This window comes from Protomyctophum parallelum, assembly GCF_964188405.1.
Source record: "Protomyctophum parallelum genome assembly, chromosome: 17".
Lineage (NCBI taxonomy): Eukaryota > Metazoa > Chordata > Actinopteri > Myctophiformes > Myctophidae > Protomyctophum > Protomyctophum parallelum.
Genome location: NC_139719.1, coordinates 27857427 through 27871291, shown reverse-complemented (window position 1 = coordinate 27871291; position 13865 = coordinate 27857427). Strand labels below are relative to the sequence as shown.

General features: G+C 45.8%; 1 protein-coding gene across 1 annotated transcript in view; it reads right to left on the bottom strand.

Moving 5' to 3' along the window:
* ryr2a (ryanodine receptor 2a (cardiac)) overlaps positions 1-13865 on the bottom strand; it is a gene marked incomplete at both ends in the record, with an annotated part of 249977 nt that overhangs the window by 10193 nt on the left and 225919 nt on the right. Inside the window, 5 exons of the mRNA XM_083787543.1 lie at positions 343-499; positions 6696-6830; positions 8136-8282; positions 9304-9364; positions 10225-10358. Of these exons, the coding sequence (XP_083643669.1) occupies positions 343-499; positions 6696-6830; positions 8136-8282; positions 9304-9364; positions 10225-10358 (634 nt within the window). The remainder of the gene's footprint in view (positions 1-342; positions 500-6695; positions 6831-8135; positions 8283-9303; positions 9365-10224; positions 10359-13865) is intronic.

Genomic DNA, 13865 nt, shown 5'->3' with positions numbered 1-13865 from the left:
TCTGGTCTCTGTACCAGTGTGCGACGCACACTTGCGTGTGTGCCTGCACTGTTTAGTATTTACTATTACATTTTAATGTTTTGATAATCAGCGCTTTGCCATATAGATGATACATACACTGTGCCATATTGGAGAGGCCACTGTGTGCGCAGTGCTTTGTTTGACATGCTCCGTATTTGAGCATGCACCCCCCCCCCCCCCCCCCCCCATCGACTCAACTGACTTTACTGTCTGACAAGTCGACTTGGAAAAATCTCAACTCGTTAATGCCCAAGCACATAGAGCCCTGAGGGACTCCGTGGTTAATGTAAGGCTTTTGTGTTGTGCACCCCCTCCCCTTACCTTGAATGATGGCCAGAAGGATGACGATGACGAAGAAGAAGAAGGTGATGTCGAAGATGATGCGGTAGATCTCGTACTCGTCTCCCGCTGGGTCCTCGATCTGGTCCCCGATCCCACCGCCTGCACGTACGCCCACGTACATGTGGAACATGTAGCACTGTGTGTGTGAGAGATTTGGGGAGGGGGAGTGGGGGATTGTATAAAATAGAGACGTCAATTTTAACAATGGCGATGTGCTTTTTTAATTCTCTCTTTAGCCAACCAAACAAAACCAGAATCGGCTTCATTGTCACATCACAGGTTTACAGGTGCAAAAGAAGAGGATACAATAATTGTTTGTTACATTAGTAGTTTTCAGGAAAGGATAGAGATAGAAAGGAGAGCATAGAAAATCTGTGATGAGGATGCACAGACTAGTGAACAGTGTTTTGGTAATAGCACATTGTTGAGCACATAATTGCACCCAGTTCGATTATATAGCCTTTCTGTGCTGTTGCTACACTGTGCTGTGTAGCAAGAAGCAAGCAAAAAGAATCTGCCTGAAAAAAATAATCAAAGCAACAGCATTTGATATTGAATGTGATGGTTTGGTGCCAGTGGTTCATGCCCCACACAGTATATAACGATGCCATCGTGTCACCATCTCTGTCAGATTCACTGTGTCTGACTGAAGAGGACGAGAAACAGAGCCCTAATTGTCGGATGGCTTTGATAGATAAAATGCTTTCCGCCAAAACCAAGTTTTTTCTGGAAGCTACAGTAATGCTCAATGTGTGCATGTTACGGTTTACCGTAGGGGATTTAATCAATGCCTGCACCCCATCTGGTCAAGAAAATAAATACAACCACATTTTGTCACTGCAGGGTAAAGAGAGAGAGAGCTAGAGCAAGAGAGATAGAGAGAGAGAGATATATAGAGAGAGAGAGAGAGAGAGAGAGAGAGAGAGAGAGAGAGAGAGAGAGAGAGAGAGAGAGAGAGAGCGAGAGCAAGAGAGATAGAGAGAGAGAGAGAGAGAGAGAGATAGAGAGAGAGAGAGAGAGAGATTGAAATGTGTCAAAAAGGGATTGTGCTACAGGACAAAATAAGTTGAGAACAGAGAAAGAGAGAGAGAGAGATGAAGGGAAGTTAAAAGAGAGATCAAGTCAGATGGAAAGCGACACAGAGACAGAGATAGATAAGGTAACCCCCCCCCCCCCCCCCCCCACACACACACACACACGCACAGAAGCTCCACAAGGCACTCGCTCTCATCCTGGCAACGCCATGTTTTCATTCATCCCTCCATGAGTCTCTGGCCTGGGCTAAGCCCTTGTCACCTTCCTGTATTTGGGAAGGGATTGTCTGTTTAGCCACCCGACCTCTCCTTAATAGGAAACAAGACTATGTCTATGGAATGCCACGGGTGGCTGGATATATGGGATTAATGTGCGCGTGCGTGTAGGGGTGTGTGTGTGTGTGTGTGTGTGTGTGTGTGTGTGTGTGTGTGTGTGTGCGTGCTGGGAAAGGAGAGATGGAAGGTGGAATTCACCTCTTACCCACTCCCTCCCCAACACCTCTGAAATGACCTTGAGCAAGGCATGAAATCCCAACTGCTCCAGCGGAGCAGCTCAGTGGCCATGGTTGGCCACTTGGCCCACAGTATGAGTGGTTGTACTGGGCAGCTCCCAGGTTTTAGTTTTAATGTGTGTGTTTCTGCTGTCTGTGTGCGTGAGTGTGAAGCAGGGCGTTCTCAGCAGACCTTCCCTGGGTAAATAAGGCAATGACCCGGCAACTATAGTGTATCATTCCAAAGGGTGTGTGACCAGTTCCATTTAAGGCCATTTAATTCTGTCTGATATTAATATGGGCAAGCCATCATAGCAAGCATGCATTCATACTGGCAACTGTAATCACCGAATTGATAAGACAAGACATTTATTTATCCTGGACGGAAACTCAGGGCTGGGACACTCTCCTACCGCAAACACCAGGGTTAATTGGTTAATATTCTTGGCTGGTCGTTAAACAAAGATTCACATTTGATCTCAATTAACACCTGGATAATTACACCACACGCCTCAAGCCAATCACACAGGCTGTTAAGTGTTAAGAACTGTCACGGTATCCAGGGTAATTAGACCTCAGAGAGGCAATGATTAATTAAGAAACTTCTTTAACGAGGTGCATTCATTGGAGCACCTTCGTTAGCGAGGACAAATACTAGATAGAGAGAAAGAAGACCCAGACGATGATGTCTGGCATTGGAATGTTCCATGTGATTAAAATGTGATAGCGGGTTTTGTCAATTAAGTTAAATGAGAATACTTGTACTACAGCATAATTGGCATATGCCGTTTCTTGTGAACCATTATGGTCCAGTGAAAAGCGTAATACGGAAAGAGGTACATCTCACTGAAAGTGTGAACAGTGCAACAGACAAGGACACATCTCTAGGTTAATCTTGCAACACTGTTTCCTGGCAAGAGAAGGATCGTATAATTGGGAAATGTAAATCATCGTTTGTGTTAGGATCTGTCCCTCCGCTTACCTTGCCAGACCTGGCAACCTCTCCACAGACTGTCAGACCTGGCAACACTCACTTCCCCCTTCCACTCTACAGTCACATTCATTCCACCTGTGAACAATTCATCAATCAACCCTCCCCCTATAAGACTGGACTCGTTACAAACATGTTGGTCAGTTCATACTGTTACGATGCAGAATGATTTGAACCCAAATGCAAGAGCAGAGTAGTTTCAGTAAATAAAGTATTTATTATATCCAAGGCAGCTAGGAACACAAACAGAAATGTAAGCTGTATGCTAGCTCAGGAAACAATCCAAACTTATCAAAGTACAAAGAAAATCTAGGCAAGCAAAAAGGCAAAAACAAGGGAGTCCAAGGCAGTCAAACAATAATTCCAAAAATCAAACCTCAGAGAACCACGGAACACGGAACCAGGAACACACAGGGGACATCGACAACACCAAACTATGAACTGACCAACATGTTTGTAACGAGTCCAGTCTTATAGGGGGAGGGTTGATTGATGAATTGTTCACAGGTGGAATGAATGTGACTGTAGAGTGGAAGGGGGAAGTGAGTGTTGCCAGGTCTGACAGTCTGTGGAGAGGTTGCCAGGTCTGGCAAGGTAAGCGGAGGGACAGATCCTAACAGTATTCTCCAGAGCCTGCAGCACCCTCCTCATCCCCTGGGTGTGCAGTATTCTCTGGGGTCCCAGCATCCTCCTCGCTCCCAGTGACTTTGTCTCCGTTCCGTTTTCTGCCGCTCCGCTCTCCATCTCCAGAGCCTGCAGCACCCTCCTCATCCCCTGGGTGTGCAGTATTCTCTGGGGTCCCAGCATCCTCCTCGCCTCCTGGGTGTGCAGCGTCCTCTGGGGTCCCGTCTCCAGAGTCTGCAGCATCCTCTTCGCCTCCTGGGTGTGCAGCGTCCTCTGGGGTCCCGTCTCCAGAGCCTGCAGCATCCTCCTCCTGTTCTCCGCCTGCAGTCCCGCCTGCAGCTCTGCCTCCTCCGCCTGCAGTTCCACCTGCAGCTCCGCCTCCTCCGCCTGCAGCTCTGCCTGCAGCACCGCCTTCTCCGCCTGCAGTTCCACCTGCAGCTCTGCCTCCTCCGCCTGCAGTTCCGCCTGCAGCTCTGCCTCCTCCGCCTGCAGTCCCGCCTGCAGCTCCGCCTGCAGTCCCGCCTGCAGCTCTGCCTGCAGCTCCGCCTGCAGTCCCGCCTGCAGCTCTGCCTGCAGTTCCACCTGCAATCCCGCCTGCAGCTCCGCCTGCAGTCCCGCCTGCAGCTCCGCCTGCAGCTCCGCCTGCAGTCCTGCCGGCAGCATCTCCGGCGTCGCCTCTGCCTGCAGCACCTCCGGTGTCGCCTCTGCCTGCAGCACCTCCGGCGTCGCCTCTGCCTGCAGCACCTCCGGCGTCGCCTCTGCCTGCAGCAACTCCGGCGTCGCCTCTGCCAGCAGCATCCTCTGCGGTCCCGTCTGCAGCGTTTTCTGAAGCCCCGCCGCTGCAGCTTGCCTCTGAGGCCCCGCCACTGCAGCTCGCCTCTGAGGCCCTGCAGCTCGTCTCCGAGGCCCCGCCGCTGCAGCTCGCCTCTGAGGCCCTGCAGCTTGCCTCCGAGGCCCCGCCGCCGCAGCTCGCCTCCGAGGCCCCGCCGCTGCAGCTTGCCTCTGGGGTCCCGTCTCCTAAGTCTGCAGCGTCGTCTGCAGCTTCAGCTCCAGAGCCTGCAGCATCTCCTGTGGCTCCGCCTGCAGCACCCCTGGCGTCTCCTGCAGCATCATGTCCAGCGCCTGCAGCATACCCGGCTCCGCTTCCACGGTCCTCCGCCTCGTCTCAGCCTCCAGGCCGCCCTCCGGACGGCACCTCCGCAGCCTCGTCCCGGCCTCCAGGCCGCCCTCCGGACGGCACCTCCGCAGCCTCGTCCCGGCCTCCAGGCCGCCCTCCTGACGGCACCTCCGCAGCCTCGTCCCGGCCTCCAGGCCGCCCCCCAGACGACACCTCTGCTGCCTCGTCCCAGCCCCCCGGACGTCCCCCTGAAGTCTCCAGCTCTGCCTCAGTTTTCCCTCCTCCAGGCCCCCTCCACCCACCCTGCGCGTTCCTCGTTATGTTTGTTGGACGTCTGGTATCCGTCCCTTGAGGGGGGGTACTGTTAGGATCTGTCCCTCCGCTTACCTTGCCAGACCTGGCAACCTCTCCACAGACTGTCAGACCTGGCAACACTCACTTCCCCCTTCCACTCTACAGTCACATTCATTCCACCTGTGAACAATTCATCAATCAACCCTCCCCCTATAAGACTGGACTCGTTACAAACATGTTGGTCAGTTCATAGTTTGGTGTTGTCGATGTCCCCTGTGTGTTCCTGGTTCCGTGTTCCGTGGTTCTCTGAGGTTTGATTTTTGGAATTATTGTTTGACTGCCTTGGACTCCCTTGTTTTTGCCTTTTTGCTTGCCTAGATTTTCTTTGTACTTTGATAAGTTTGGATTGTTTCCTGAGCTAGCATACAGCTTACATTTCTGTTTGTGTTCCTAGCTGCCTTGGATATAATAAATACTTTATTTACTGAAACTACTCTGCTCTTGCATTTGGGTTCAAATCATTCTGCATCGTAACAGTTTGTCTTTGAAAAGTCTTCTCTAAACGATGTTGCGAAATCTTGTGCTGGCAAGTGGCGAGCAAAAATAATGTCATGAAAATCTAAGAGGGCATTTGTGCCAGCAAAAAATGTATTCATTTTTGTATTGTATTGTAATGTATTCAATTCATTAAAAAATGTATATCCCTCAGAGCAACAAATGCATTCACAATGCTGCAGATAAACCACAGTGACAGTGGTACTTTAAACCTACAAACTGTATAGAGTACTTTCTGCTCAAGGGCCTGGCCCCTAGAAGAGCTCCTATTAACACTGTTTTGCCCCGGAATTTTTAAGAATAAAGGCGCTAGAGTGCCCAGCAGATGAGGCACATTGTACTCTGAAAAGCCCGGCCTTCCATTACTACTTTGCGCTAATAAGTCTGATCTCTCTTTAGAAGCGTTAATATTTCAATAGCAAGGTTTGTGGGCCCGTAAATCAGGAAATGAATGGCTTAAAAACCTTGAATGATTACTATTGCAATTATATTGGGTCACGCCCCTTTTTATCTTAGATTGACTGGCCTATAACTGGCTGAGTTGAGCTGCCAGGCACCCTGACTCAGGCACTCAGGCATGTGGCCCTTTGCATACTAGGATGTACACTGCTGAACACTGACTTGGGCTATTGTTATAGCCCAGAATGCCTTGTAAGTCTCTCTGAATAAGAGCATTTGCTTAATGCCTAAATTGTAATTGTAACATTACGTACGTCATACGCTGTACAAATATTCATGCTGTACATATTCATTGTTGACTGAAAGTACTGTTTATTCATTAAATAAACTACTTTGTGAGTGTGTGTGTGTGTGTGTGTGTGTGTGTGTGTGTGTGTGTGTGTGTGTGTGTGAGAGTGCGTGTGTGTTTAGTTGATACAGTATGTAACTTTTGAACATGCATATTGTGGGCACTTGCAGTGCAGTTGAATACTACATGGCTTCACCGTAACACCAGTGACCGAGTGTGAGTGAGCGAGATTTTGGGTATTGGAATTTGGCTGAAGGCTTTCAGCTTTCAGGAAGAAACCAAAAATACACAGGGACGACATATTTGAATATTATAACCACACCTGGGGGTCTATAAGAGAAGTCACGGCACGCCATCTTTAAACCTAACTCAACTAGCGGCCACGGATTGGACATAAGATAGTGGCGTTATAACTAAATTACCATATAAGGAAGACTTGCATAATAGAGCGTATTTTAATAGAGAGTATTTTACTCACGGTCAACATGTCGTCACACTTCATGTCCGGCGATTCTCCGTCTTCACTTTTGTTGTAGAACTTCCTGAAGAAGTTGAAGGCCACTACCGTGTAGAGGTACACCACCACCGCCAGGAGGCCTACTGTCAACACCAACTGAAACACAGGTCTGCTAGTTTAGAGGTACACCACCACCGCCAGGAGGCCTACTGTCAACACCAACTGAAACACAGGTCTGCTAGTTTAGAGGTACACCACCACCGCCAGGAGGCCTACTGTCAACACCAACTGAAACACAGGTCTGCTAGTTTAGAGGTACACCACCACCGCCAGGAGGCCTACTGTCAACACCAACTGAAACACAGGTCTGCTAGTTTAGAGGTACACCACCACCGCCAGGAGGCCTACTGTCAACACCAACTGAAACACAGGTCTGCTAGTTTAGAGGTACACCACCACCGCCAGGAGGCCTACTGTCAACACCAACTGAAACACAGGTCTGCTTGTTTACTTCTTGTGTTTTGAAAATGCTTACTTTTAGTTTAGTCTTTATTGCAACAGCACGTCGCATTTACGATGAAAACGTGCATTTCCCGTCAGTCAGTCCATCTATCCGTCACCCCACATGACATCATCAAGGATGGATCTCCCTGATGTCATCAATATTAAGCCCATACATGGGATGCCCATATATGGAGATCCCTGGTGTCATCAATATTGGCCAGCAACTCTACATCTGACCTCAAACCAAAAAACCCAAAAACCAAACCAAAAAAATTAAGGCCTACCTGGGTTGTCCCTCATCAAACCGACATCAAACCTGACATTCCATATGTTGATCTGACGTCATCAAACCCTGCTCCATATATGGCCAGTACAGAATTAATTCCATATGTTGATCTGACCCCCATGCCAAAGCACCAGGGCTCGCCCAGCAGTCTGCCGTCACCCAGGCGGATGCGTGCTCGACATTGCGTCTTACTGGTTAGTTTTAGTGTGAGTTTTCTTTATTTTTTTATTGTTGTATGGAGTAGGACGAGATTCAATAAGCTCAGAAAACTAGTGAAAATAGCTTGGCAAGCTGCTCGGCATGTAGTTAGGCTAATAAAAATAAAATAAAAAAAGAAGATAAGATGTAGTACATTTTCTCTGTTAGTTTTGTAAGAATACAATATAGTTTCATTTGTTTTGTAAAGTCTTGTTATAGTTTTCATTTTGGTTAACAAAAACAATATTTTCAATTGAAGTTTTCCCTATTTTGTTCGTGTTGGTTAAACTATTAACCAAAGAGAGAGGCCCAGGTCTACTGTAACACAAACTAACAGATAGATGAAATTACTATTCTACAAGGTCCACAGCACTATACATGTGTCTCTAATTCTGTAAAGCGTTGAATTGGTTAAACGGTGTCCGTAGACTTAATGTGTTAGAAAATACATTTTGCACTGCAAATCTGCTGACCTGTTTGCCATTGTGCGTGACAGAAGAGAGGATGGTGCGGAGCGTCTTGAAGCCCATGGCGATGTCCAGCAGGTGGGCAGCAAAGAAGAAGTTGTTGTAGTGACCCAGAATAGACATGGTCATATACCAGGCTAGATACAAGAAAGACTAGAGAGAGAAATAACAGGATAGACATGGTCATATACTGTACCAGGCTAGATACAAGAAAGACTAGACAGAGAGAAAGAGCAGGCGAGAGGGATATGATGTTGCTGTTGGGGCAGAAACCAAAGTATCACCATATTTCAACAGTTGTTTCATAAATGAATACCCTACTTCGTGATGATGAATGATACAGTGGAACACAAAGGCAGCAGAAATAGCCAATCTACAAGCAAAAGTCGCCATGCGAGGCGGGTGCAGTACTTAGTTTAGACAGTACTTGGTTTAGACTAGTCATTGGTTATACCAGTCATTAGTCCTACAACTACAACCTATCTCAAACCCTCACCCTAAACCTAACCTCCCACGGGGCAGCACACCTAAACCTAACCTTAACCCATGTCTAACCAATGACTAGTCTAAACTAAGTTGCACCCCATGCGAGGCATGGTCAGCTTGTACTGTAGCTCTGCTTTGTTCCTTAAAGTGTTTTATAAATATTGAATCAAAGTTTTAACAAGAGTTTGGCACTAAATAAAACGACATGGGTTCCATTGGAACACAGATAATTATTCTGTAAAGTAACAGTACAAGGTTTCCACCTGACAGTGACGAAATAAGGGTGTTTTTATTTGAGGTAGCTGAGGTACCTTAATGTACCCTCCTCTGGGGACTATAAAGTCATTGTTTCCCAATTGCGTCATACTGTGCAAGAGCACATGAGTAATCATAAAAAACATAATTGCAAAAGTTTTAATTTCCAGCATCTGCTGTTTCACAGATTTATGTTATGAGTTACAGCGTTTACAAATGAATACAATATGATCATTGGCTGCACTGAGTAGAGGATGATATCATTTCATCCACATCACAGTGGGAATATACTCCAAAACTCCCATACCACTTTCACTTTTAAACCAAAGTGGTTTAAATTACACCTCCATTACCAGCCCGAGTAGTGTGCATAGAATAGATACCATGTTTATTATGCAATTAGTAAAAGAATACAAATCAGATATATTCTTACATTATCTGTGAAAACTACCCCTAGTTTCCAGATCTGATACTTGACGTCAATGGAGTTCAGTCTGTTGACAGAGGAGAGAGACTGCTTTAGTTGGCATACACCCACACAAACACACTAAATGGGCTTTGTTCAGACCCATTTGTTTCTCAAATCCGATCAGATTTGATTCCAATCTGGATAGGCCAACATTTTGATTTGGTCTGAACAATGCATCTACACTATTGTATTTATCTGTGCATGCATTTCCACATCTACTCCGTATCAAATGTACCTACGACGTTGCGCGCGCGCACACACACACACACACACACACACACACACACACACACACACACACACACACACACACACACACACACACACACACACACACACACACACACACACACACACACACACACACACACACACACACACACACACACACACACACACGACTCGCCACGTCTCTGGAGGCCTCTAATTGGCCGTTAGTGCCATCTTATGACTGGTAGAAATTACCCAAGTGTTAATTCCCAAAGTTATCCAGCTAATATCCCCAGCACTCCACAGCGTTAAACGTCTTCGACATTGCCTTATTTGAAGTTAACTTTTTCTCTGAGCCATAATCAAATGAGCTTATATAGCAAGCATGGAGGTCCTGTCAGGCAGTGACCTGGAAACACCAGCCAGTGTCTAAATGATCCAACCAAACCCACGCAGAGTCTGTGTAGGGTTTCAATGTGCCAAAATGACAATTTTCACACTCTCCAGAGTGTTCTTTTGTGCCGTCTCAAAATGTTTCTCTTCATCTCTTTTACTCGCACACCCACACAAACATGCCACACAATTGCATGCACGCACAATTGCACGCACACACGCACGCACGCTCGCACACATATATGTGCACGCATATGATTCATGCACGCATGCCGTACTCACACAGCGGCCAGCGAGCTATCTTTCTTAGGTTTCCTCTTCTCGTGAGAGTCGCTGAAGTCCAGAGCAGCCTTGTCCATCCCCAGGAGCTCGCTGATCCTGTCGTGGCCGTAGAACTCACCATACTTATCCATCACCTGGGGATTCACAGTAAAACCTTATCCATCACCTGGGGATTAACAGTAAAACCTTATCCATCACCTGGGGATTCATAGTAAAACCTGTAGGTTTCTGCCAGTGGCTTCGAAACGGTTGTGCTGATGGAGTCACATTGACGCCTTGAGAATAATGAGCGGTGCGCTGAAGCAGCCGGACTCCTGATCTCCATTGCAGGCGCGTCGTATTTGGCATTACGGCTTATGGGTGCTTTTAAACTCTGCTATGCGCTTTCCCAAATGTGTGTGGCCAAAATATCAATTTTGGGGAAAGCGTGCCAATATGGCCACACCTCCAGGCGCAAATAACAGTTTCGGCATAATGGATAGCGGGTAGCGCTGCACCAAAATACCATTTAGGGACAGTGCAAGCTGCCCTACCCGTAATTTGCGGGTAACGTCTGACTTGCGTGCAGCGTCGTGGGTAAGAAAATAGAGCCCTATATCTTTTAGGGAATGGAAGTTGCTTCTGCATTGTGAAATAAGATTGCAGTATACTGGTAGAGTAAATAAAAAACATAATTCATAATTAATTTGTATATATGGCAATAATAATGTGGTTGTCACAAAACCCTCAGACACACCAGGACTTGTCTCAAAGCACACCAGTGTGCCTCGGTACGGTAGAACTATTGGGAACCACTACTGCAGCAGCATACAGAATGCAGCATTATGCACTCTTTGTATGAAAAACTACTGTAAAGGTCCTTAAATACCAGGGCTGTTTTGTGTGCGCGATTAATTCGCCTGAAAATATTTTATTTGGAACAAGGTATGTTTTTGAGCTTCCGCACCACGAATAAAGGCAACAACCTGCATGAATGAGGCATCAGCTAATGCCAGTAATAAAAGGTCATATTTGCATAAAATGATTATAAATGTAGAATTGTTTAATTTCCTGTTGATTCCTTAGTGTTTCATTTCCGCCATCCAATGATTTTATGGAAATTTAATTATCTGGACATAATCACCATGCAATTTTGAGCTGCCACTGTCAATAAGGTCTGAAAACAGCATTCAATAAATGAGCCAAGACAGATTTATATTTAGGTGCGTGCTGGTGCCGTGCAGCAAAAATAGACAATTTACAAGCTCAATGATTGGCAGCATGCCGTGTTGTGGGAGTGTAATTCCTCTACTTCCAGGACAGGATATCTTGAGTATGAATCAAGCATTATGCAATTGGTCCCAGATGATCAAATATTATCAAACCAAAAAAGCTGTTCTCCCCATATGTTTGTAATTACAGAGACATGCCTGACTAACATTCCTCACTCGAAAGCCCCACACAAAAATAATTGTTTACATTGTAATCAGTCTATGTAATCTGTTTCATTAATCACTTTTCTTTGTGTAATCTGATTAAGACTATTCATGTTATTACACGCCTCTATGTTTTTCCTAATTTCAATTTCAAGTAATCCAAGTTGCTTCCTTAGTTACTACTCGCTTTATAATCTAATCACTGAATCATGTTACTGTGCACAGCTGCTGTCTACTACTGTAACTCAACCATAGCTTAGCTAGTGGGTAGAGAGGCATCCTCAAGTGTTCATATCATGACCATCTGAGCACTCATCAGCTGGGTGACAACACCCTGCACATGCTGTGCAGGGTGGTTTCGTTTCGCATTGTAATGGCCGCTGGCAGCTCCACCCTTTTTTGAAATTTTGGTTCATGTTCTAATTCAATTGGTTCGTGTGCTGTTGATTGTTCCACATAACGGCAGTTAAAACAATTTGCCCCAGACTAGGAGTTAGTGTCTAATCAAAATCTGTCTCCTCCAGGAGGGCAGAGAATCTCGCGATTGTGTGTGTGTGTGTGTGTGTGTGTGTGTGTGTGTGTGTGTGTGTGTGTGTGTGTGTGTGTGTGTGTGTGTGACTGTGTGTGTGTGTGTGTGTGTGTGTGTGTGTGTGTGTGTGTGTGTGTGTGTGACTGTGTGTGTGTGTGTGTGTGTGTGTGTGTGTGTGTGTGTGTGTGTGTGTGTGTGTGTGTGTGTCCGCAGCTAATCTCGCATACTACTAGGCCAATTAGCGTCATATTTCTTGTGCACACTGTCAGCAGGCCAAGGACCTCAACCTGAATATTTCTCAATTTAACTATTAACTATGACAATATCCGAAGTGCGGTCCCTCCAGACTATCAGATACACATCCACTGGGCTATGGAGTGGAACTAGCCATGTAACCGTAAGCTGTCCAACTGGCAAATGAGATGTAGGCCTACACTACAAGCCAGTTGTAGCCAAAGCTACAAAAGCTACAAAACAATACATGCATTCTAGGTGATAATCTATGAATGCAAAAAAATATATATTTAGCAGTGAATCTCCTAGTTACACGGATATACATTGTTCTTCTTTTGAAGCATTGTTGCTGCTATTGGCAAAGATTATAGAGATTGCAACAAGCAAACGGGAAGGGATTAGTTTATTTCATAAGTTGTGCAGTAGACTGCCATAAGGAGTTCTGTGCAAAACACATACTGTAGATGAATTGTCCCATCATGCCGGTCCCTTTGGTTTGAATTTATTTCATAAACTGAATAAAAAGCTGGTTAACGTGCCTTGGCTTTGGGGGCACACCCCTATACAAATACTGTATAATTGACACAAGCCATTACATAAATCACTTTCAGGGCTTTAAATTGTTTAATCAAACGATCAACTCTGCTTAATACGCTAAACCCGCTATTTGTTTAATGTGTTTCATTTGCAGTTTTAAAATAATTAAAAAGAAATGGCGGATTTGACTCGGACCTGGTGACGAGGCCGTCGCGTTATGATGACGAAACCGGAAATCAAGTCATCCTCTGGGCTGCTAGAGCTTCTGGGAAAATGAGCCCAATGCATGTGAACGGGCCGTTTGTTTAGACTACAACATGCTGTGCAGGGTGGTTTAGTTTAGACTACAACATGCTGTGCAGGGTGGTTTAGTTTGTTTAGACTACAACATGCTGTGCAGGGTGGTTTAGTTTGTTTAGACTACAACATGCTGTGCAGGGTGGTTTAGTTTAGCCTACAACATGCTGTGCAGGGTGGTTTAGTTTGTTTATTCTACAACAGGTCGTTAAGAGGAAGCAATCTGATTGGTTGAAACGGTTTCTAGCCGTTGATCAAACCACTACTGTTCACCACCTAATCAAAACAAAGAATTCAGCCGCTCTGTTTTCCCAGAGCGCTAGCAAACTCGGTGGCTAGGCTAGCTAGTTTCTTTGGACATTTGTGGTCGTAGTGACTACATCTGTCATTAAAAAAATATATTTTTTCAGCAATTTTCTTTGTTTTAAGGGTAACTGTTGTAGAATTGCAATATTACACTCGAGGGTGTTGTTTAACGTGATTATTGCCACTTCAGTGATGCTTGCGGAACTCGACTTCGTCTCGTTCCTGACCGCATCCCTGTCGTGGCAATAATCACGTTAAACAACACCCTCTCGTGTAATATTGCTTAAGACTACAACATGCTGTGCAGGGTGGTTTCGTTTGTT